The sequence below is a fragment of the Rousettus aegyptiacus genome, unplaced genomic scaffold (genome assembly GCF_014176215.1).
Source record: "Rousettus aegyptiacus isolate mRouAeg1 unplaced genomic scaffold, mRouAeg1.p scaffold_m13_p_3, whole genome shotgun sequence".
NCBI lineage: Eukaryota > Metazoa > Chordata > Mammalia > Chiroptera > Pteropodidae > Rousettus > Rousettus aegyptiacus.
This window is the reverse complement of record NW_023416306.1, coordinates 98,571,720-98,591,779: the sequence shown is the minus strand read 5'-3', so window position 1 is coordinate 98,591,779 and position 20,060 is coordinate 98,571,720. Positions and strand designations below refer to the sequence as shown.

Sequence of the window (20,060 nt, the reverse complement as noted above, 5' to 3'; positions counted from 1 at the left end):
CCTTGTAGGAAGAAATTGCCTAACAATTGCCAAATAATAAGGATAATGAAATATAAAAGGATCTGGACTCTCTTTCTTAGGTGTATTAATAATTAGTTGTTTTTTTCTCTTTTTAAATGTCCTTTCCTCTTCTTGTCTCTCATCTTTTCTGGGGAGGCAATATGAGTGTGCTTAGGGACCAACATGATCTTGTTAGATATCAAGGAAAATGCACAAAATTGATAATAATGAAAAGCATTCCAAATTTTTCTGTTCCTGGCTTCCTTTTCTAGCTGCTTCACTCTCTCTTCTCCCCAACACACTCAGCACTCCCACTGCCCCAGGCTGCTTGCTCCTGGGCCTTCTATCTTTATATCCACCACTATTCAACTTGGACCATCTGGCTCACATTTTTATCCTGAGGACTTCACCAACTCCCAATAGCAACTTGCGCAAACTTCTGTTAGCATCTCCCTCTCTACATTATTCTTGGTATTGTACTTATTTGTATAATCCACCTCCAGTGGACTTTCAGTTCTTTGAGATAAAAAACCAGTAACTTGCTCTTTTTTGAAGCTTTGGTGCCTAAAACAGTGCCTAGCGGATGGAAGGTACACGATACATTCAAAGAGGTCTGGGAGACAAGGATAGATTTTTCTTAATTCTATGCCTCACTTAGATTGCTTAGCTTGGGTTTCTGTAAAAAAGTACTTTTCTCTGAAAATGTGAGCCAAAAATAGTTATAATAATCATTTGTTCTTATATAGTTATATTTAACATTTCTCTGTGCATAGTTTATCATGGAAATAATGTAAACTACTGATTCTAAAAAACATTGCTAGTGTATGCACTGATTTTATTTAGTATGTGTTTGTGATTATAAATAAATATGTATATTTTAATGGTTGTCATGGAAACCAATTTAGGTGAAAGAATGTTATTTTATCAATTATATCTCCTAGTTATAAAAAAAAAAGTACTGAAAAATAAGTTGGCCATGTAAAATGCTCAATTTCCCCCTTCTTTTTAAATATTATTATGTCTCAAGTGTGCAAATAGGATAAATTATTAATCCAGAATGTAGACTAAGTTCTTTGGATATTTAGAGAAAAAAAAATTGCAGAATTGTGAAGATTCAAAAATCAGATATTGAATGTCAACAGTTTTAAACCACCTAGATTGACTTGGATTAAGGTGTGGGTTGGAGATCATCCAGATACAGAGTACTGGATACGTTCTAGATACTTGCAGAATTCCCCCTAGTAACCTCCTATGTTCTGTTCAGAACTTTGAAAAAGCCTGTGAGGTAGATGAATCCTATTTAGGCTACTTTGTAAATGATACCTGATATGTCTGTGCTCACACCACACTCCCCTTTAGTGTCATCCATGGCAAATTTTCATTTGGATAAGAAACATTGGAACCTCTTGTGGACTTGAGGAGTGCAGTTATTATTCTAGTCAACTTCAAAGATTTTTGTGAGATATAACTTTATGGCATAAAAGCATCTCTTGATTTTTATAGCTTTTTATTTTTAACAAATTAACAACAACAACAAAGAAATCCTCAATATTCATATTGATAGGACTCATTTGAACCAGTTTCAGTTGGCTATATTATTATATTGCAATATTTTACATTGGGCCAAAAAATTGGCAGATATTAGGTGGGCTTGGTAATTTAACTTGCCCAACAGTTCTAGAGTGAGAGAGTAAATGAGAGAGAGAGAGAGAGAGAGAGAGAGAGAGAGAGAGAGAGAGAGAGAGAGAGAGAGAGAGAGAGAGAATGTGTGAGAAAGAGAGAGATTGAGAGAAAGGGAGGGAGAAAAAGAGGGAGAGATGGGGGAGTAGCTGTTAGTAAGATTAGAGGAGTCAGAAACAATGCCTGTTGATTTACTAGACCCTCAAGTTTTTTCTTGGAATGTCTGGGGGTTTCTCCTCATTCAGCATTGAACTAATGAATAACATCAGTAAAGAAATTTGTCAGACCTGGTGGTTATATCAGGAGTTATACAGTAAAATAATAATGAACCCTAGGGAAAAAAATTAGGGTAAGTTCAGGAAACATAACTAAAAATGCTGCATTGGTATAAATTGAATAATAAAATTCCTAGTCATATTTTGCCATAAATAGAGGTTTGGGAATTTGTCATTCACCTTATTTAAAATTCAGAAATATTAAAGGTACAGGATTCTCTCATTACAGAAATAATAGAATTCCAGCTATTACTGAGTTAGGGTCATTTAAATGGCTACAGCATGTGTTATATCAATAAATGGAACATCTGTATGAAATGTCCACCTGCTGATCTACTGCCGCTCCATGCACATTTCAATGAACCACACTTAATCATTTTAAGACATCTAATGAAGCCTTATCTAGATTAACATTTTAAGCACAAATACTTTTAGGCATTAAAACTCTCACACTAAATGAAATTGCATTGTCTTGTTTATCCTTGTTGATTAATAAGCAATCTGTTAACTGTTAGAATAGTCCAATTGTGGCATTAGAAGGAGATTAGTAATTCAGTGATGTTTGTGGATATAATCATCATTTCTCCTGAAGGCTTTGAATTAGAATATCACTTACACACTATCCGTAGGCAAAGAAAAGATATAATATTTTTAGACATGTGTATCCACTATTTTGCTTGAATCATTCAGCTTAGGGTCACTGCAGCAATACAAATGCTTCTGGGGGCAAAATACTATTTTGATGCATGCATATCTTTCTTAAATAGTGTGAATGTCTATTAAAAGAAACACAGCAACCAACAAATAGTGCAGGAATAATCCAGTATTCAAATTTCTGTGTTCAGAGCACTGGTGCTTTGTTAATCAAGCTTTGGAAGAGAAATGTTGTTTATCCTTTTATTTTTCAAATAATATTATATATTAAAATTCTTTGCAACCTTATTTAACTTATTCACAACCAGTAGAAAATTAAACTTTTGGCTCCAAAAATGTTGAAGAATAAATTTGGACAATTTTCATTTTGGAGGACTTTACTGTCATATCATTTTTCCTGTGACCTTGAACCAAACAAGTGATCTGTTTGACATTCGTATGACCTAAATGATTTATTTCATTAAGTTATTAATTGTTAATCACCTTGGTGTTAAGGTGGGACCCAACATTTTAGATGGAGAAATCAATGAAGAAGAGAAGAGGATTGGGATGCAGCTAAATTCATTGGCATTAGTTGGGTGTCTACAGGAGGCCTCCAATCTAACAGTGACTCCGGAGCCCTTCATGTTTGATTGTACATATCATTACAATTTGAAATTATAGTGGAAGCATTGTATCTTGTGTCTGAGGGAACTCTGCCCCATAAACACTCATGGATCGGTCCCTCCCTGTATTGCAGTCCCTCTGTTGTGAAATAAAGCAGCGACGTCGCGGAGTGGCCTCCATCCTGCGATTGTGTCAGCATCTTCTGGATGACGGGGAGACCTGCAATCTGAGTGCAGACCACCAGCCCATGCAGCTGATCATCGTAAATCTTGAAAGAAGGTGGGAAGCCATTGTCATGCAGGCCGTCCAGTGGCAAACGCGGCTACAAAAGAAGATGGGAAAGGAGTCTGTGAGTGATTTTTTTTTTTTTCTAAAGCATAACGGTCTCTCGTTTTTCTCAAAAATCAAATTATTTCAGAGCTTCGAATATGTGTCCATCTTACAGGTGGTTTTGCTAACTAAGGAATAGCTACCTCCAGCCATTCGTCATAACAGATTTATTTGCCTACTTATAAGATGTATTTTTAATGTATCTCATTGTTTTTTTTTTTTTAAATCACATGGATATTTTGCTTAACCGTACCAAACTAAGCCGTTAATTCTTTCGAGCATCCCTTCACCAACGATATGCACTAATTACACAACACCCCATGATGGTTTTGCTAGAAGGTAGCTTACCACTCTCAAAATATAGAGCAATGTGTATGTTCTGCAGATAAGGCAATGAAATGAAGTGTGCTGTTTACCTTTCTGTTATCTGATAGGAGTTGATGGTGTCTGTCTGTACAACAGTCTCCATTGCTCCTGCTTGGACCTCTTCCTGTTAGAATTGCATTGCTGTTAGCTAGCAGGTTTCCTCTTGGGGTTTTAATGCAGTGCTCAAGATAGGGCTAGGGATCTCTGAAAAATTTTCCAAATTTACAATGACTTCAAGCTGTTGATTGAGGAAGGAAATATATGTGACTAGTCATTTTATTATAATGTAGAATATGTATTTGTCCAGAAAACTTTTATTGATAAAAGATTGCATTCCCAAATGACCTTGAAATCAATAACTATTAGTTGAAGGTCTAATTCTTACGTTTGATTATGTAAACAAAATACAAATATACAGACATGCATATATATGTATATGTATGTGTGTGTATATATGTGTCTATGTATGTATGTATGTATATACATATATACATACTTACGTATATATACATATAAAATGGAAAGGTTTTGTTATATGTTTAAATTATCAGTTCTATGTGTTTGGAAAGTTCAAGATCAAAACTGAAAAATCAAATGTAATAATCTTACCACTGAAAAACAGACCTTTCCCATGAATTATAATTTTAACAAAGCCTTGGTATTTGCTATCTGATGTGTTTGGCATTGGGGACAGGGAACAGAAGGGACAATTAATCAGTAAGCCTCCTCATTCTTTTTGCATCTGTAGCTGTGTTGAGTCTAGGGGGTGATTTTATTAAAAGTTCAATTTAATTGTTTTGAGCCAAAGTTGTTAAATTTCTTAAGATTCCCAAGTTGTTACCAGTAATCAGAGTCTATATAATTGGATGACTTTTCTTGAAATGACCTTGTTTGTTGTAAAGCTATTTACCAGGAGTCTTGTCTTTTTTCTTTTTTTCTTTTCTTCCTTCCTTCCTTCCTTCCTCTCTCTCTCTCTCTCTCTCTCTCTCTCTCTCTCTCTCTCTCTCTCTCTCTCTCTCTCTCTCTCTCTCTCTCTCTCTCTCTCTCTCTCCCTCCCTCCCTCCCTTCCTTCCTTCCTCCCTTTTCTCTTGAAGGTTTGGAAGGGCAAAAGAGGTTAGTTTTTATTCTGTAGTTTGAAGCCCCTAAACCTGGTAGTGGCCATGATAAAACTCAATCAAAAACCAACTGCACCTGGAGAAGCTCTGACATTTTCGAAGTATTCAAACTGCTTTGCTGGAGACAAAAATAGGTTCCTTTGGGGATTTACTTGAAATAGTATGATTAGGGCTGCTGGACTAGATCTCTTCAGACTAGATGTAGACATTTTTATCCTAATCTGTGGTAAAGGTAAGCTTTAGCTTTGAAACTCTGGTTGCTTATTAGAAGCTCAAACTACTACACAGAGATAGGTGTAGATTGCAGACCGAAAAAAGTGTTCCCTTTCTTTAGGTTGGCTGCTGAATGTGTATGTTGTTTGAAGTGACGAAGGTAGCAAATAAGGTTTTCTGTGCTAAAGAGGGTTGAAAATCACTGTTGAGAAAGATACAGAAAAGTAGAGAGGCAATAATGCAATAGAACGACAACCACAGCGTACCTTATTAAGTTGGAAATGTTTCTTACTTCTGATCTCTGTTGGTTGAATAAAGGATCCAAGTTGCTTTGATGGACAGAAGTAATTCACCAACATGGGAGGCTATCTTTGCTGGGAATCAGAAGCCTCTAAGTGGCCCGATTGCTTGTTCATCATATGTCCTCGTCCCTATGCTGTCCCCTTCTTGTGCACAGGGACTTTCACTGCTATATTTATAGAGACTGGGGCATATTTGCACATGGTAAATGTTTGTCAGATACTTGCTAAATGAATGAGTACATGCTTTCATTTAACAAATTGGTTTCATTCTGGCATTTGGTTTGGAGTTACTATACCTATATTAATTCTCAATGTTTATATTTTTACAAAAATGGCTTTGACTTTTTCTGTTTCTATAAGACTATTTCACCTTCGTGGGACCACTGTAAAGATGCCTTTGGACCTTTCTTCTTGTCTGATAGGGACAATGTTTCCAAGTTCTAAATCATGATGTAAAATAACTGATGATATACTCTGTTCTTCAAAAGCTAGTTCTGAAGGAAGTTCTGTATGAGGTATTGGATAAAGTGGTTCTAAAAATGTGGGCTAAGTTATAATTAGAGGTTCTGATTCCCTCTGTGCTATAGGATTCTCTTCATTAATCACTTTTGAAATAACTCGTATAAGAGATGTCACCTGACGATCCATCCAGTGCGCCTCGTTGTTCGATTTACCTCTGTTTGTGTGATAATTTGATTACTGTTGGTCTTCCCCACGGGTCTGAAGAAATTATCCAAACAGCCATTTTCTGCTCTTCTTTGCATCCCCAAAACCCTGTATAGTACCTCAGACTTATTAGATACTCTAGAGTATTGTTAAATAAGTGAATTTTCTCTAAATGATGCTCTATAGTAGTCAGTGTTAGAGATTCAGAGGTAAATAAGATACCCTCCCTTGCCTCAAGAAGTATACTTAGAAAAATAATACAAATATACAAATAACTATAATATTAGGTAATATTCATGTAATTATTGCCTTTAAGATTACAGTCAATACTAACAAAAATATGGAAAATCTTTTCGTAGTATTTAGAAAAATTCAGATAAATATATAAATGTCAATTAAGCAAACTTCTCTATTGCTCCTAACTAGGTAAATAATATATGTATCTCTTTTTAAATAATTGCAAGAAAGCAAGAGATCTTGTATTAAATTCTGGAGGTCAAAAACAGACAAAGGCTCAAAGCATCTTTCTCCTTTATCATCAAGATTTGAAATGGCATAATTATTTGACACTATATGTTGTCCTTCCTACATTCAAACTCTTTCCCCAGACTTACTTTTGTTTATTTTGTGTTACCTTTCAAGCTTTAATTCTAATTTTCATTGGAATTGTATGTCGTTGTTTTTTTAATTTCTAGCCTCCCACTTTCTTTCTTTGTGAACCAAGGAAACTAGACCTTTGTCCTTTGACTCTTTTCTCTGAAACAAATTAGCAATACCAGGAATAAGAGACAGATATTACTACAGATTCTACTAATATTAAAAGAATATAAAGGGAATATTGTGAATATTATAGATCAGAGCAGAAATCATTGAAATTGAAAATAGAAAAACAGTAGAGAAAAAATTAAACAAAAATTTGTATTTTTAGATCAATGAAATTGATAAGCCTCTAGCAAGACTGATCAGAAAACTAGACTAATATCCCTCATGAATGTAGAAAAAAGATTTATTAACAAAATTTTATCAAATAAAATCAATAATATAGAAAATACATAATACATCATGACTGTGTGAGGTTTATCCTAAAAATGCAAAACTAGTTTAACATATGAAAAAAAAGTCAGTATAATTTACCATATTTACAGACTAAGCAAGGAAAACTATATGATTATCTCAGTAGGTGCAGAAAAAGCATTTGTCAAAATTTCACACCCTTCCTGATAAAAACTCAGTAACCTAAGAATAGAATAGGAAATTCTTCAACTTAATAAAAGGCATATACAAATAAACCATAGCTAACATCGTACTTAATGGTAAAAGACTAATTACTTTTCTCCTAATATCAGAAAAAAAGGCAAAGATGTCCATTTTCATCATTTCTGTTAAACTCTGTACTGGAAGTTTTAGCCAGGGCAATAAAACCAAGAAAAAGGAAACAAAGACATGCCACTTGGAAATTAAGGAGCAAAATTATCTTTTCTCACAGATTCCATGATTACCTATATAGAAAATGTTATAAAACTCCAAAAAAGATCTTAGAGCTAATAAAAGAATTTAACAAGGCTATAGGATGTGCAATCAATATACAAACATCAATTGAATTTTAAGTACTATCAGTAAACAATCAGAAATTGAAATTAAGAATGATATCATTTAAAATAGCAGCAAAAACATGAAATGCTTAGGGATATATCTAACAGAAATATGTAAGACCTATATTCTGAAAGCCACAAAGTATTGCTGAAATTAAATAACTAATGAGTGATGAAATATACTGTATTCATACATCAGAAGGCACAATGTTAAGTTATCAGTTCTTTGCTGTTTTATCAATAGAGTCAATATAATCCAAATGAAAATTCCTGTGATATTTTGGTAAAATGTATAAGCTTATTCAAAAATTCATATAGAAATACAAAGGAGTTAGAATAGCCAAAACAATTTTGAAAAAGATGAATAAAGTTGGAGAACTTATAAGAACTTATAAGTCTTGATTTCAAGACTTATAAAAGAACAATAGTAGTCAAGAGAGTATGGCATTAGTATCAAGGCCAAAAATAGATCAATGGCATAGGATAACTATTTCAGAAATAGCGCTGCACATAAAATGGTCAATCAGTTTTTAACAAAGGTGCAAAGACAAGTCCAAGGATAGTCTTTCAACAAATGATTCTCAAACAAATGAATATCTATATGCACAAATATGAAATTGAACTACATACAAAATTTCACTATATACAAAAATCAAGTCAAAATAGATCATAGAGCTAAATGTAAAATGTAAAAACCATTCAGAAAAAATATGTAGGGTAAAATCTTTGTGGCCACTGGAGGAATTATAAAAGATAATGAGGTTTTTGGGGTAATAGATATACTCATTATCTTGATTATAGTGATAGTTTTCTGAGTATTCATATGTTGAAACATATAAAATTGTACATTTTAGTTATGAAGTTTATTTTATGCCAGTTATATCTCAGTAAAACTGTTTTAATAACACATGGGCATGTACAGAATTTTACATAATTACAAATCTATCAGGGTTGATAGATTAACCTAAAGCCTGACAGTGAGTATCCTCGCCTTGGAGCAAGTAAATAAAAATGGTCATTCTTTGTGAAAGAAATAATAATGAAAATAATAATAATAGCTAACATATAGCATTTAACATGTCAGGCACTGTCCTAAGTGATTTATTTACATGTTACATTATTTAAGACTTAACAATCATACTATATATGTACTCCCCACCCTCAATTTTATAGAAGAAAAAGATGAGGCAAAGAAAGTTTCAGCAACCTGTCCAAAGTTACCCAGCTAGTTTGTAACTGATCTGTCATTCACACCTAGGCATTTTGTCTCAGTCTTCAGTGTCCTGAATCAACACCCTAACTTGTCTCTCTGAGATGAAGCCTTCTTTAATGAAAAGAGTGGTAGATATGCAACCACTTTTTTAAAAAAACAAGTAAATTAACAGGACTTTTATAAATACAAATAAAGCATATTGATTTTGAAAACAGGTAATCTCATTTTTCCAATACAATTTAGAAAATTATGGATTAAGTTTCTTCATTATCACAGGTGATATATAAATTGCCCCCAATCCTGCATCTCTGACTCCAAGACTTTAAGCTCTTTCAGCACTTAAAGGGTTTATTGATATAATTCCTTGCCTTTCTTTTCCCCCCAAGATAACATTGGTTGGTTAACATATCCTGTATTAATGATTTATACTTTTATTTTTCATTTTTTATTAAAAACTGCCTGGGATTCTTTTGTGAATTGAATAAAAAAAGAATCATATAAACAACTGACATTTTCTAATAGTTGATCAGTCCTAAGAATTTTTGCCTGATGCATTAAAGATTGAAGCTAAATAAGATTTAGTTAGAAAATTTAATTTGGAAGTAACTCTAATGCTTCCTTCCACTCTTATCCATTGGCTGTTAGGTAAAGAAAGAGTTGGTATCAGTGGGAGAAATACATGGATGGAATTAAGTATTGAGCTTACTTGCAACACATAAATAAATCCAACAATGAGAAATTGCTGAATAAAAAGGAAAAACTTGAGATAGAGGAAAAGAATTTCTTTTGAAAAATTGAAAAGTTTGAAAAATAAGTTTAGATTTTAGCATGTATTCTTTTGATTGAAATGCTTTGGTCATCATATATTATCACTCAATATTTTTTACTTCAAAAGTATTTCTAAAAGTAATAAGATGAGTTTTATGTAAAACTCTCTTGAGTTAGCTTTTGACTGCAAAGACAAAAATGGGGAAAACGAACTGACAATTAATATATGCTCAGATAGAAAAGTACTTTCAAAGGATTGCAGATATAAGGCTCTTTGGGTATTGATTTGGAAATAAAGTCTGAGATTCTACCACAGATATCCCTGCTCTGCTAGTCTTTAAAAGATTGTTTAAAAGATCCTCCTTTCTCTCCCAACTTTCCCGATTCAGTTGTTTTTTGTTTGTTTGTTTTTCCTATCAGCAGCAGCATATGAATGAATACTGTACCTATTTGGTAATACTCAAACTAAACCAGGATATAAATTCATAAGTAAAAGGACAGAAACTTTGCTATAATTCAGAAATTGGAGAATATGATTTTTTTTTTTTAAAAAAATAAAAAGAAAACCTGGTGAAGACACAGGGATCATACTCAGACAGTGAACCTAGAATTATATTTATGGATGATCTCTCCAAATACTGTCCTAGTTCGCTCTTAGATTTTTGTGGAGAAATGCCCAGAAGTCATTCATAATGACTGAGGACACCACTGGCATTGACTGGGCGTGGGGAGACAATGACAATGCAGAGAACAGTCAGTCTACGGTTGTTTCCTAGAACGCCGGCAGAGTCTCTGCTGGGAAACACCATACGCTTATAATCATTTTGGAGCGCTCTTACCTTCACGTTAGTGCTAGGAACATGGCTCTGTAAAATACTATTATACTCCTAATATACACCTGTAAAGTACACACTACAGCTCTGCTTAGCCCTTTTCAAAACCCAACCTTTACTTAAAGGGGAAGAAAACTTTTCTTTCTTATTTCAGTTTCCTCACCTGTCTAACTCGTAACACAAGGCCTCTGAATGATTCGATCACTGTTTTCATAGGAGGAGGAGTTATCAACAACAAGTATATTATACTTGCTTTTGAAACGAATGTTTTAAGCATAAATAAACTGGACTCTTTTGAAATACCTTTATTTCAGCAATGATGCCTTTGAATCCTTAGCAAATTTAGGGTTTTAAGTTTTTATTCTTTACAAAAAAAGTACGTATTTTTTTTTCTTTTACCCTGCCACTCCAGAGCTCTAGCATTGAGAACAGAACCTTGTGCTCAGAAAAGCCCTGCACATTTATTGGTCTTGAAAGTATGCAACACATCTAGCCACATAATTGAAAATAATAAGGCCACGATAAATGGGATGGCCCCAGGGTAAAACACCCAAGGGATTCAATTGGTGTCACTTTGCATCAATGTCCATGCATCATGGTAATTGAGGTAACATAACCAATTACCACATTTTAATTAGAGTTCTAAGAACTTGAGAAAATTTGCAATGATGAGACAGCTCACTTTAAAAAAGAAAGAAGAAAAGAAAGAATGAAAGAAAAGGGTGAAAAAACCCCACACAGGACGTTACTCAAGCTTGTTTCTCAGAAGCAGAGGTTACATAAAATTATGTTTTGTGAGTCTTCTTTATTTTTCTATCTCTTAATCTTACTTTTTAGTGTTGCATTTTGAGAAACCAAGAATTTTAAGCTGCTTTTTTGTGACTAAAGTATGAGCATTCTCGCCCAAATATGATCGATGATTTTAGAAATTTATTGCCAAAGAAATTCCCTAGAATGTGTTCTTGGTTTATAATGTCATTTTCCATTTACGTGTTTCTCACCATCATAACTTAGGGAGTCATTCTAAGTTTCAAGTCAGTGTCTGAACACAGTGACATGTTATTTAAAAACTTATTTCTCTGGCTCTGGTTGCTAAACAAAAATAGACCTAGATTCCACCCCACCTCCCTTCAAAAAAATTAAAAGCAGAAAGAATTACTGCATTTAGAAATTAATTTTGACTTGGAGCAATTATTTTTATAAGACTCGAGTTTAAGTGAAAAACCTCCTGTAAAATTTTAGTGCTGCTACATAATCAAGTAATTATGTAATTACTTGTACTTAATTACTTACAAGAGAGATGGTTGTTAAAAAATCTTTATACATGTCAAAAACAGCCTTCTTCTTTAGAGTATTTCTAACCAAGCTTCAAGGTACCAAAAAGCTCTTTTAAAACTAATTCCCAATAAATTTATTTTTCTGTTCCCATTTTTTCTTCAGATTGTGAAAGTGCATTATATACAGCTCTACATGCCCTACCTCCTGTTCCCACTCAAAATAGACAAAAAAAAAAAAAAAAAAAGGAAGGAAGGAAGGAAGGAAGGAAGGAAGGAAGGAAGGAATGATTTTCAGTTACAAGTGAAGGGATTGATTTTAAAAGTAAGACATATGTCCTTAGTGTGAAGATTTCCAGTGGACAGAATAGATTTTCAAGGGAAGTTGAGGAATTTCCTTTCTTTGAGGATTGTAATAGAATATGGTGACTAAGAGCTTGGGCCAGACTGTGCCACTTAGTAACTATTGTGAGTGTGGCAAATTATTTAATTCTTCTATGCCTCAGTTTCTCATATGTATGCTGGAGATAACAGTAATGCCTACCTCAGGTTATGTGAGTTTTAAATGAATTAATAAGTGAAAAATTCTTTGCACAGCTGCTGCCAAAGAGTCAATAATGTTGGCTGCTATTATTATTTGTGGTATTGCAGGGAATGAGTCTTATAATTATAATTGTCTAGAAATTAATGCATTGCCTGGCATACTAGGCAATTAATATGTTTTTGTTTAATAAACACATGAGCAAATGACAGAGAAGTAGTTGAGGAAATACTGTCTAAAGTGATAGATTCCATGGTTGACATAACCACTCATCCTCATCCTCCTCCTTTCCAGCCAGAACTGGCCCCAACTAAACCAGCTAAATTTATTCTAGACACACTCCATCTTAACGCTAGTTGATTTAGTTGATCTTTATTGTTCTATTTTCAATTTCACTGATTTTTGTTCTAATTTTTTTTCTTTTGCATGTTTTAGACTTAAATTTCTCTTTTTCTCCCTTTGTTTCCTAAAGTAGAAGCTTAGGTTGCTGATTTTTCAGTTCTCTCTTCTTTCTCATACATGCATTTAATGCTATAAATTTCTCTCTAAGCATTTCTCTCCTTTTGTTGCATCAAACAAATCTTAATAAATTATATTTTCATTTTGAATTAATTTAAAATATTTTAAAATTTCTTTTGATACCTCTTCCTTAACTCATGTATTATTTAGAAATGTTATTTAATCTCCAAATATTCGAGGATTGTTCAGCTACCTTTCTGTGAATGATTTCTAGTTTAATTTCATAGTGGTCTGAGAGCACACATTGTATGATTTCTATTATTTTAAATTTGTTAAGGTCTATTTTGTGGCTCAGAAGGTAGTCTTATCTTGATGAATGTCCCGTGTGTGTTTGAAAAGAATATGTATCCTGTTGCTGTTGAATGAAATATTCTATAAATGTCAATTAGGTCCAGTTTATTGATAGTACTGTTCAGGTCAATTATATCCTTACTAGTTTTCTGCTTGATTGATACATCAATTACTGAAAGAATAGAGCTAAAATCATTAAGTCCTCAGCACTGGTTGAAATGGAGGACTCTAATCCAAGCTAGGGCTCCAGAGCTTAGTGCTTTAGGTACAGAAGAGGACAAACTTGATCCAAGGATATAAATTCGGGAAAAACCTAAGATGCAGAATTAGGGTCAAGTAGGGCTAAAAACCCAATTCTTAGGAAGCATCAATCCAAAAGGGCCTGGGCAAAAGGTCAGAACCCAGATAAAAGCAGAGGGGCTGCAAGCACAAAGAGCCCAGGGGCCAAGAGAATGAGTGATTCCTAAAGGAGTGAAGACCTTTTTAATAGAGAAACTGAAAAAATGGAATTGTTAATGGTACAAGTGGGTTTGGGCTAAAATATAGCTTCCCGTTTTCCTTAGTAATTTTTTGTGTGAAAAGTCACACTCTCCTTTTTCTGTTCTCACTATCCTACTCCAATTGCCTCAGCCCGATGACTAGAAAAGACTTCTTATTAGTGTGCTTATTTCCAAGGAGTTTTTCCAGTCTATCAGAATACGACTGTCTGGCTTCAATGACCGAAATGCTGTTTTAAGGATGTTACCAAACAAGGATATGTTATAGCTCCATTTTGCTTGTAAATCAGAGTTCATAACCATCCAAGCCTCTGTAGGCTGGCTCCACTCCGACTCCTGTCAAACTAAATAAGGAGGTAAACTGAGGCAAGCTTGCATTACAAGAAATTGAGTTTATTCAGTAATAGCAGAAGAATTGCAGTTTGGGAATTGCATGCCATAGCAAGGTGCACATGAGCCCAATGGGCTGTATTTATGAGCAGGGAGTGGAAAGAGGGAGAAGTCCATCCAGAATCTAAGTGGTAAATTCATTAATTGAGGATGGGGAGAGATTCTTGGATAATGATCATTGGTCAGGAGATAAGTCTCGATCTTCTGTAAATCAGGCATTTATGGGAAATCAGTGTTTCAGTTCTTAAGTTCTGCTCTGAGGGAGCTTGCATGAGATTCTCCATTTTATATTTTCAAGTTCCATAGTAGATTAAAATCCTTTCAAATTACAGGAAATTTTTGCCCCAATAATTGTTCATCCAGTTAGTTATAAATCTCCAAAAAAAAAAAAAAAATAGGCAAAAGATATGATCAGGTGATTCACAAAGTAGTAAAAAGAAATGGTCACTAAAGCCATAAATAAATATCCAACCTAACTATTAATAATAGAAAGAAATGCAAAGTAAAAGTTTGTGAGTTGCTTTTTTTTTTTTTGCTCATCAATAAGTGGGAAAATTAGTGACAAATCCCAGTGTTCAAGAGGGGAGACCGGGTTGCAAACTGTCATAATTTTTAGCTATTTATCAATATCTGAAAAAGTATGCACACCCTTTGACCTAGTTGTTATCCTTCCCAAATTTACTTTCAGAAAATAATCTTCTCTCTTTATATAAAGGTTATCTATTGTATTTAATTAATAAAGCCAAACAATTGTAAACAACAGAGATTTCTAATAATGCATATTTTAAGTGAACATTTAAGTAAAGTGATAGAATATTTAAAATCATTTAAAATCATGGTTTTTCCGATCCTATTGTTTTTACTTTATAAATAACTCTCAAGTTCATTTAGTTTTCCCTACCTGTATACCACCTTAGTCCAAGCCACCAGCATCTATCATAAAGTGTTTAGGATATTTTTGGCACGGAGAAAGTGTTCAATAAATGTTTGCTGTCATTGTTTTTATTCTTACTTGTACCACTGTAGTAGCCTCTAACATTACCTTTCTTGCATCAAAATTTGCTTCCTTTCCAGTTTGTTTTCTACCCTGTAGCCTGGGTAATCTTTTAAAAACACTAATCCGATCATACCATCTTGCCTGCTTCTCTAGACTTATTTCCAATCACGTATCCTCCTGCTGCAGGCCAGACCCACTGCCTGCTGTCAGGCCCTCACATGCAGCATGCTCCTCCCTGCCTAAGAGCCTTGTTCTTTCCGCTTTCCTCACTCACCCATACCTTGAGTTCCCTCCCCCCAAATTTTATCATTCTTCAGGAATCAGCTCAAGAGCCACTTCCTCAGGCAGGCTTTACTTGACCTTCCATGGTAGATCAAATTTACCTCTAATATCTTATCGCAGATTATAATCTCATCTACTAAGTCCTAGAACTAAACCTTGTCTGTTTCATTCAGTAAATATTTGTTCAATAAATTTGCCGAATGCATATTTATTGAATGAATGAATGAATGAATGAATAAGATTGTCTTAAAAGTTTATATTAACTTGCTTTAGTGTGCTTATTTATTTTTTTTTCCTGTATCAGACTCCCATTAATTCAGTCTTTATTGATCCACTTTTCCACCTTCTCATATGTTTATACTTTTTCGGAACAAAGAAATCTTTAATTTGATCTATGTTGTATACAGCTGATCAGCCAAGGACCCTGAGTCGGGTAGAGGTGAGCTGAGATGGTAAAACCCTTATTGCTCCTGGTACATGGAAGGGAAGTGGGGAAGGGAATGCAGGGCAGGGCCCGGGAGGGGCCCAGGCCTTTTGCCTTCTGCAGTAAGTAACCTTTCTCCTCAATACGCAAGTTCATATTAGAATTTCCTATATGTCACTTGAAAAAGGTTGGGAAGCACTGGTCTAGAAATAATAGGTATTAAGCTTCAATACCAACCTGCTGATCATGAAGTAATAGTCACATTTAAATTTTGATTGAAGAGAAAACATTTAAGTGGAAATGCCACTGGGGTCAAATAATTTTCTTATCCTTTAGGAAGATCAGATTCACTCTAATATTCTTTTTTACATTCAGGTCTAATATTTTAGGTCTGTTGTTTCACTTGAGTTATGTTTATGATTTTTTTTAACATATAAATGACTACTGAATGTCAATGAAAAGATTCTATGTTTAGTCAACTGGGGGTTAAAATTGAAATATCAATATTAAGTAAGCTGATTTTTACATAAAGGAGTGTATCAGTACAAAATAGTACCGGCAGGCCTAAAGTCTGAAAAACTAAATCTATTTTAACGTAGGTTAAATATTCTTCCCATATTTAATGTGGGTTAAATATACTATCACTGTATCACTATTGACTATGCAAGTATTGCATTCTGAATATTTAACCTATTTGCAAGGAGGGTTTGCTGTCTGATTCCACTGGATTATAGAATGGAAGGAACTGAACCTGTAGGCAGATAATCAAGAAGTACCTCTTGAGTACCTGCTATATGCACAGCATTGTTCTGATATTTGTCTACACAGAAGTAGTACAGGACATGATCTTCACTCTCAAAGAATTTGCAAGCTATATGGAGTGATAGTAAGATAATATTGACATAGATGAGACAATAATTATTCCAAACTGTGTTTGGGCTGAACACGACAGCACCAATTACAAAACTAAATAAAGAGAGAGTTGAGAGGTGAGTCTATGCTCAATTCACCTTTATATCTGCTCAGTGCTTGGGCAGTACTGTGTAGTAAGTATTCAGTGAACATTTGTTGAATGAATCAACAAATATACATTCTGACTTGTGCGGTTCTATCACTAGTTTAAGAATCAAATGAGAAGGAAATGGCTGAGGGCTAAGTCTCCAGAGAAATATTTGTAAAGGAGTTTAAGACTGATTTGGTGAGGGCAATAGAAACCAAATTCATCCATTCATTCAAAAAATATTTATTGACTACCTACTACAAACAGAAGCATGGTGACGTAAGTGAGCAGGGACTATTCAAAGGCAGTTATTATAGTGAAGGTCAGCTTTGGGGGAGCTTTAATTTAAATTTCAGTCTTTTTTATCTGACCAGGCTATAGAATACTTTAAAAGTCAGAATAATTTGAAGAGAAATAGCCACTGAAAGTAATACAAAGAAAGGACTCATTTTTAGGAAGCTTGGTTTGAAAACAGTGTGTAGGATTAGGTAGAAAACTGGTATGAACACATTATTGTCCCTGCTGTTTTTTAAAAAGTCTAGGGATAAATTTTTCACAAAATGTCATGGGTTCTGTACAAATATTTAGTTGCCCTTTTAATAACAGACCCTGTTGGTGTGTCTCATCTAATTATTTTGTTGCAATGGAATTCCATTTCTTAAGTTTGGAGTTGTGGAAATAGAGAATTTTTTCATTGTCCTACTCATAATAACTTTCCAAATGCTATAGAAAATAAGTCCCTATATAACCTTTTCCTCACCTGTAAAAAAAAATTCCAACTCCCTTGACCTTTCTCAAATGGTTTGTTTCTTCAGTGTTAAAGAACATTCCTTGACTATTAAACTTTAGTCATATCTAAGTAACTAGATTCTTCCACATGGCCCCGATTTCTCTCTTTGTTTTTACACTTATGCAAGAGTAAGCATAATAACAATTACTTCTAAAGATTAAGTATTAGGAGCTCCTAAGATAATTCCATTTCAAGAGCAGTATTTGCATGTAAAGGAAAATCAACCTCGTCCAATGCAGAATAAAGAATTTTCCGTTTGGATGGAAGCTAAAATATCTTGCGATCTATTTATTCCTTACTCTGCCACCCTTATCATTTGTTAAGTGTTACTTTCTTAGCTCTTCATAAAGCTGTCATCATCCCCAAGGACTAGAAAAGGAGTTTCAGCAACAAATATCCAGAGAGTTGTCCCTTCCTTCCTAGGACACCTATACATCCATTATGGACAAAAAGGGGCAACCAATTTGTAGCAATCAGATTGTGCAGAACAAGGAGAGAAGATAAGTTAACTGTGGACTGTAGGCAAGTCCTGTCCACTGAATGGTGTTTCCTGATGGAACTTTAATGGGATTAAATGGCCTACTGGATCTCCCTAACCAAGAATCCCGTGGAACTTGAAATATCAATTAAAGAGCACAGTGGTCAGCTGAAGTTGTCAGTGGTGGAGAAGGGGCTAGTTAGGAATTCAGCTATCTTTGTACATTAAAGGTTATTCCTATAAGATCACTAACCCAGCTCATCCAAGTTGACTCACATTAAAATTGATTTAACTCAAAAGACAAAAGCAGAAAATATTAGAGAACCCTGTGCCTTTTCACAGGTTATTTTGGTATTTTCCCCCCCCCCCTTCTTGTTTTAGTCTTAAAAAACTCACTTCAAATAAGGAAGGGAGTCTAATTTTCAAAACGCAATTCCTCCATTTTTTTTTTTCCTTTCTGAGTGGCACTCATACAGTAGCAGTGGTAAAATAAACAACGACGTGTTGGATTTTGTTTCTCTTTATCTATATGACATTTGTGTCATCACCGTAGCTCTAATCCATATTCAGGTCTTCATGTTTGGTGTGCAGTAATATGTAAATTATCTCGCCAGCTGCATGGAGCAGTGTTTGTTTATTCTATTTCTTTTGGCACTGCACAGAACTGAATTTCTGCCAAAATGGGGCTGCTTCAGGGAGCACTAATGCTCCAGGAGGAAGTTTTGAAAGGAAACGCACATCGAAAGTCTTCACTCCGTGAAGCAGCAAAATCAAAACAAACTTTCTGTTTACTAAAATATCGGTATTATGAATGTAAAATAATGTGTTTGTTAAAATATAATGAGCATGCTGCCCATCTCCAGGATGCTCTGTGTACGTGGGTTTTGGAAATGAGGACACACTGCTGAGAAAGCTGGTGTATTTTTATTCTTGGAAAGAAAGTAGGTGAAACGAAACAGACAGAGACAATATCTAGAAGTTTAAGAGGGGAAAGAAATATTTTAACATGCATATTAATCTCTGGAAACACATGGCATTTACATGCATTTCAATGTGGACAGCTGTGGTGTTTAAGTGTTAAAAAATTTCATTAATGATGCATAGAGCTATCTACTTCTGTTGGCAGGCCTTTCAGTCTTCAATCTGACACTTCCTTTTTTATCCAGCAAGCTAATTTCCCCTCTTTTGTGAGGAGTAACTGTTTTCACACTGCTGCTTACCCAGCAAGCCTCCTTATTGTTTCATGGTTAATTATCTTCTCCAGCTTCACCTTCTCCAGCGAGAGGAGCAGGACTGTTCCTCCCCAGCACTAATGAAAGCCGGGTTTTATGGGTACGCTGTGTAAATAAACGCAAGTTCTGATCAAGCAACGTAATAAATGAGTTCCTAAAGTTTATGGAGTCACAGCTCATCTAATGATTTTACTGAATAATGAGGGAAAATGATTAATCTGGTGAGAGGGGGGACTTAATTCCAGGGAGAAACGTGAAGCCTTTGTTGCCTTAGTGTGGAACCTCTCTGCAGATAAACATGAGGGATCTATCTTCATTTATCCAAGTGTTCCTCGTGCTTCCTAATAGCAGCGATGACGTGGCCAGGAGGATGTCTTGCAGAGAATGGGCCTTTGAAAAATACTGTTGATTTGGTAGGAGGTGGAGGTCACCTGGCACTGTATTTTCCTGATTATTGCTATTTATTAAGGAAAGAAAAAGCAGCCACACTCTATGTCATCGAACTATGCTACACTCTGCAGTGACTGCAAGAAGAGCAGAGATAAGTCACAAATGCTACAAGTGTCCAGTGCCTAGAATAGTAAATTCAGCAGGGTTGGCCCAGGTAATTAGCTCTGCTAGTCAGGCAATGTCTTTCTCGCTGGACTATAGCATATTCTCTTAGCTGCCAGCTTAAGGACCCATATCTAAAGAGGTTGGGGCTCCTAGTCATTTTTGCTTTTTTTTTTTTTT

At 34.7% G+C, this 20,060-nt stretch overlaps 1 protein-coding gene across 8 annotated transcripts in view; it reads left to right on the top strand.

The window, feature by feature from the left end:
• Positions 1 to 20,060, top strand: part of AKAP6 (A-kinase anchoring protein 6) — a 504,258-nt gene that overhangs the window by 455,831 nt on the left and 28,367 nt on the right. For all 8 annotated transcript variants that reach the window (XR_001594257.2, XM_036239030.1, XM_016123631.2 and 5 more), the window contains one exon: positions 3,349 to 3,564. Coding sequence is in view for 7 of the 8 variants with exons in the window: in XM_036239030.1 (XP_036094923.1) it covers positions 3,349 to 3,564 (216 nt within the window). In the remaining variant the exon portion in view is untranslated. The remainder of the gene's footprint in view (positions 1 to 3,348; positions 3,565 to 20,060) is intronic.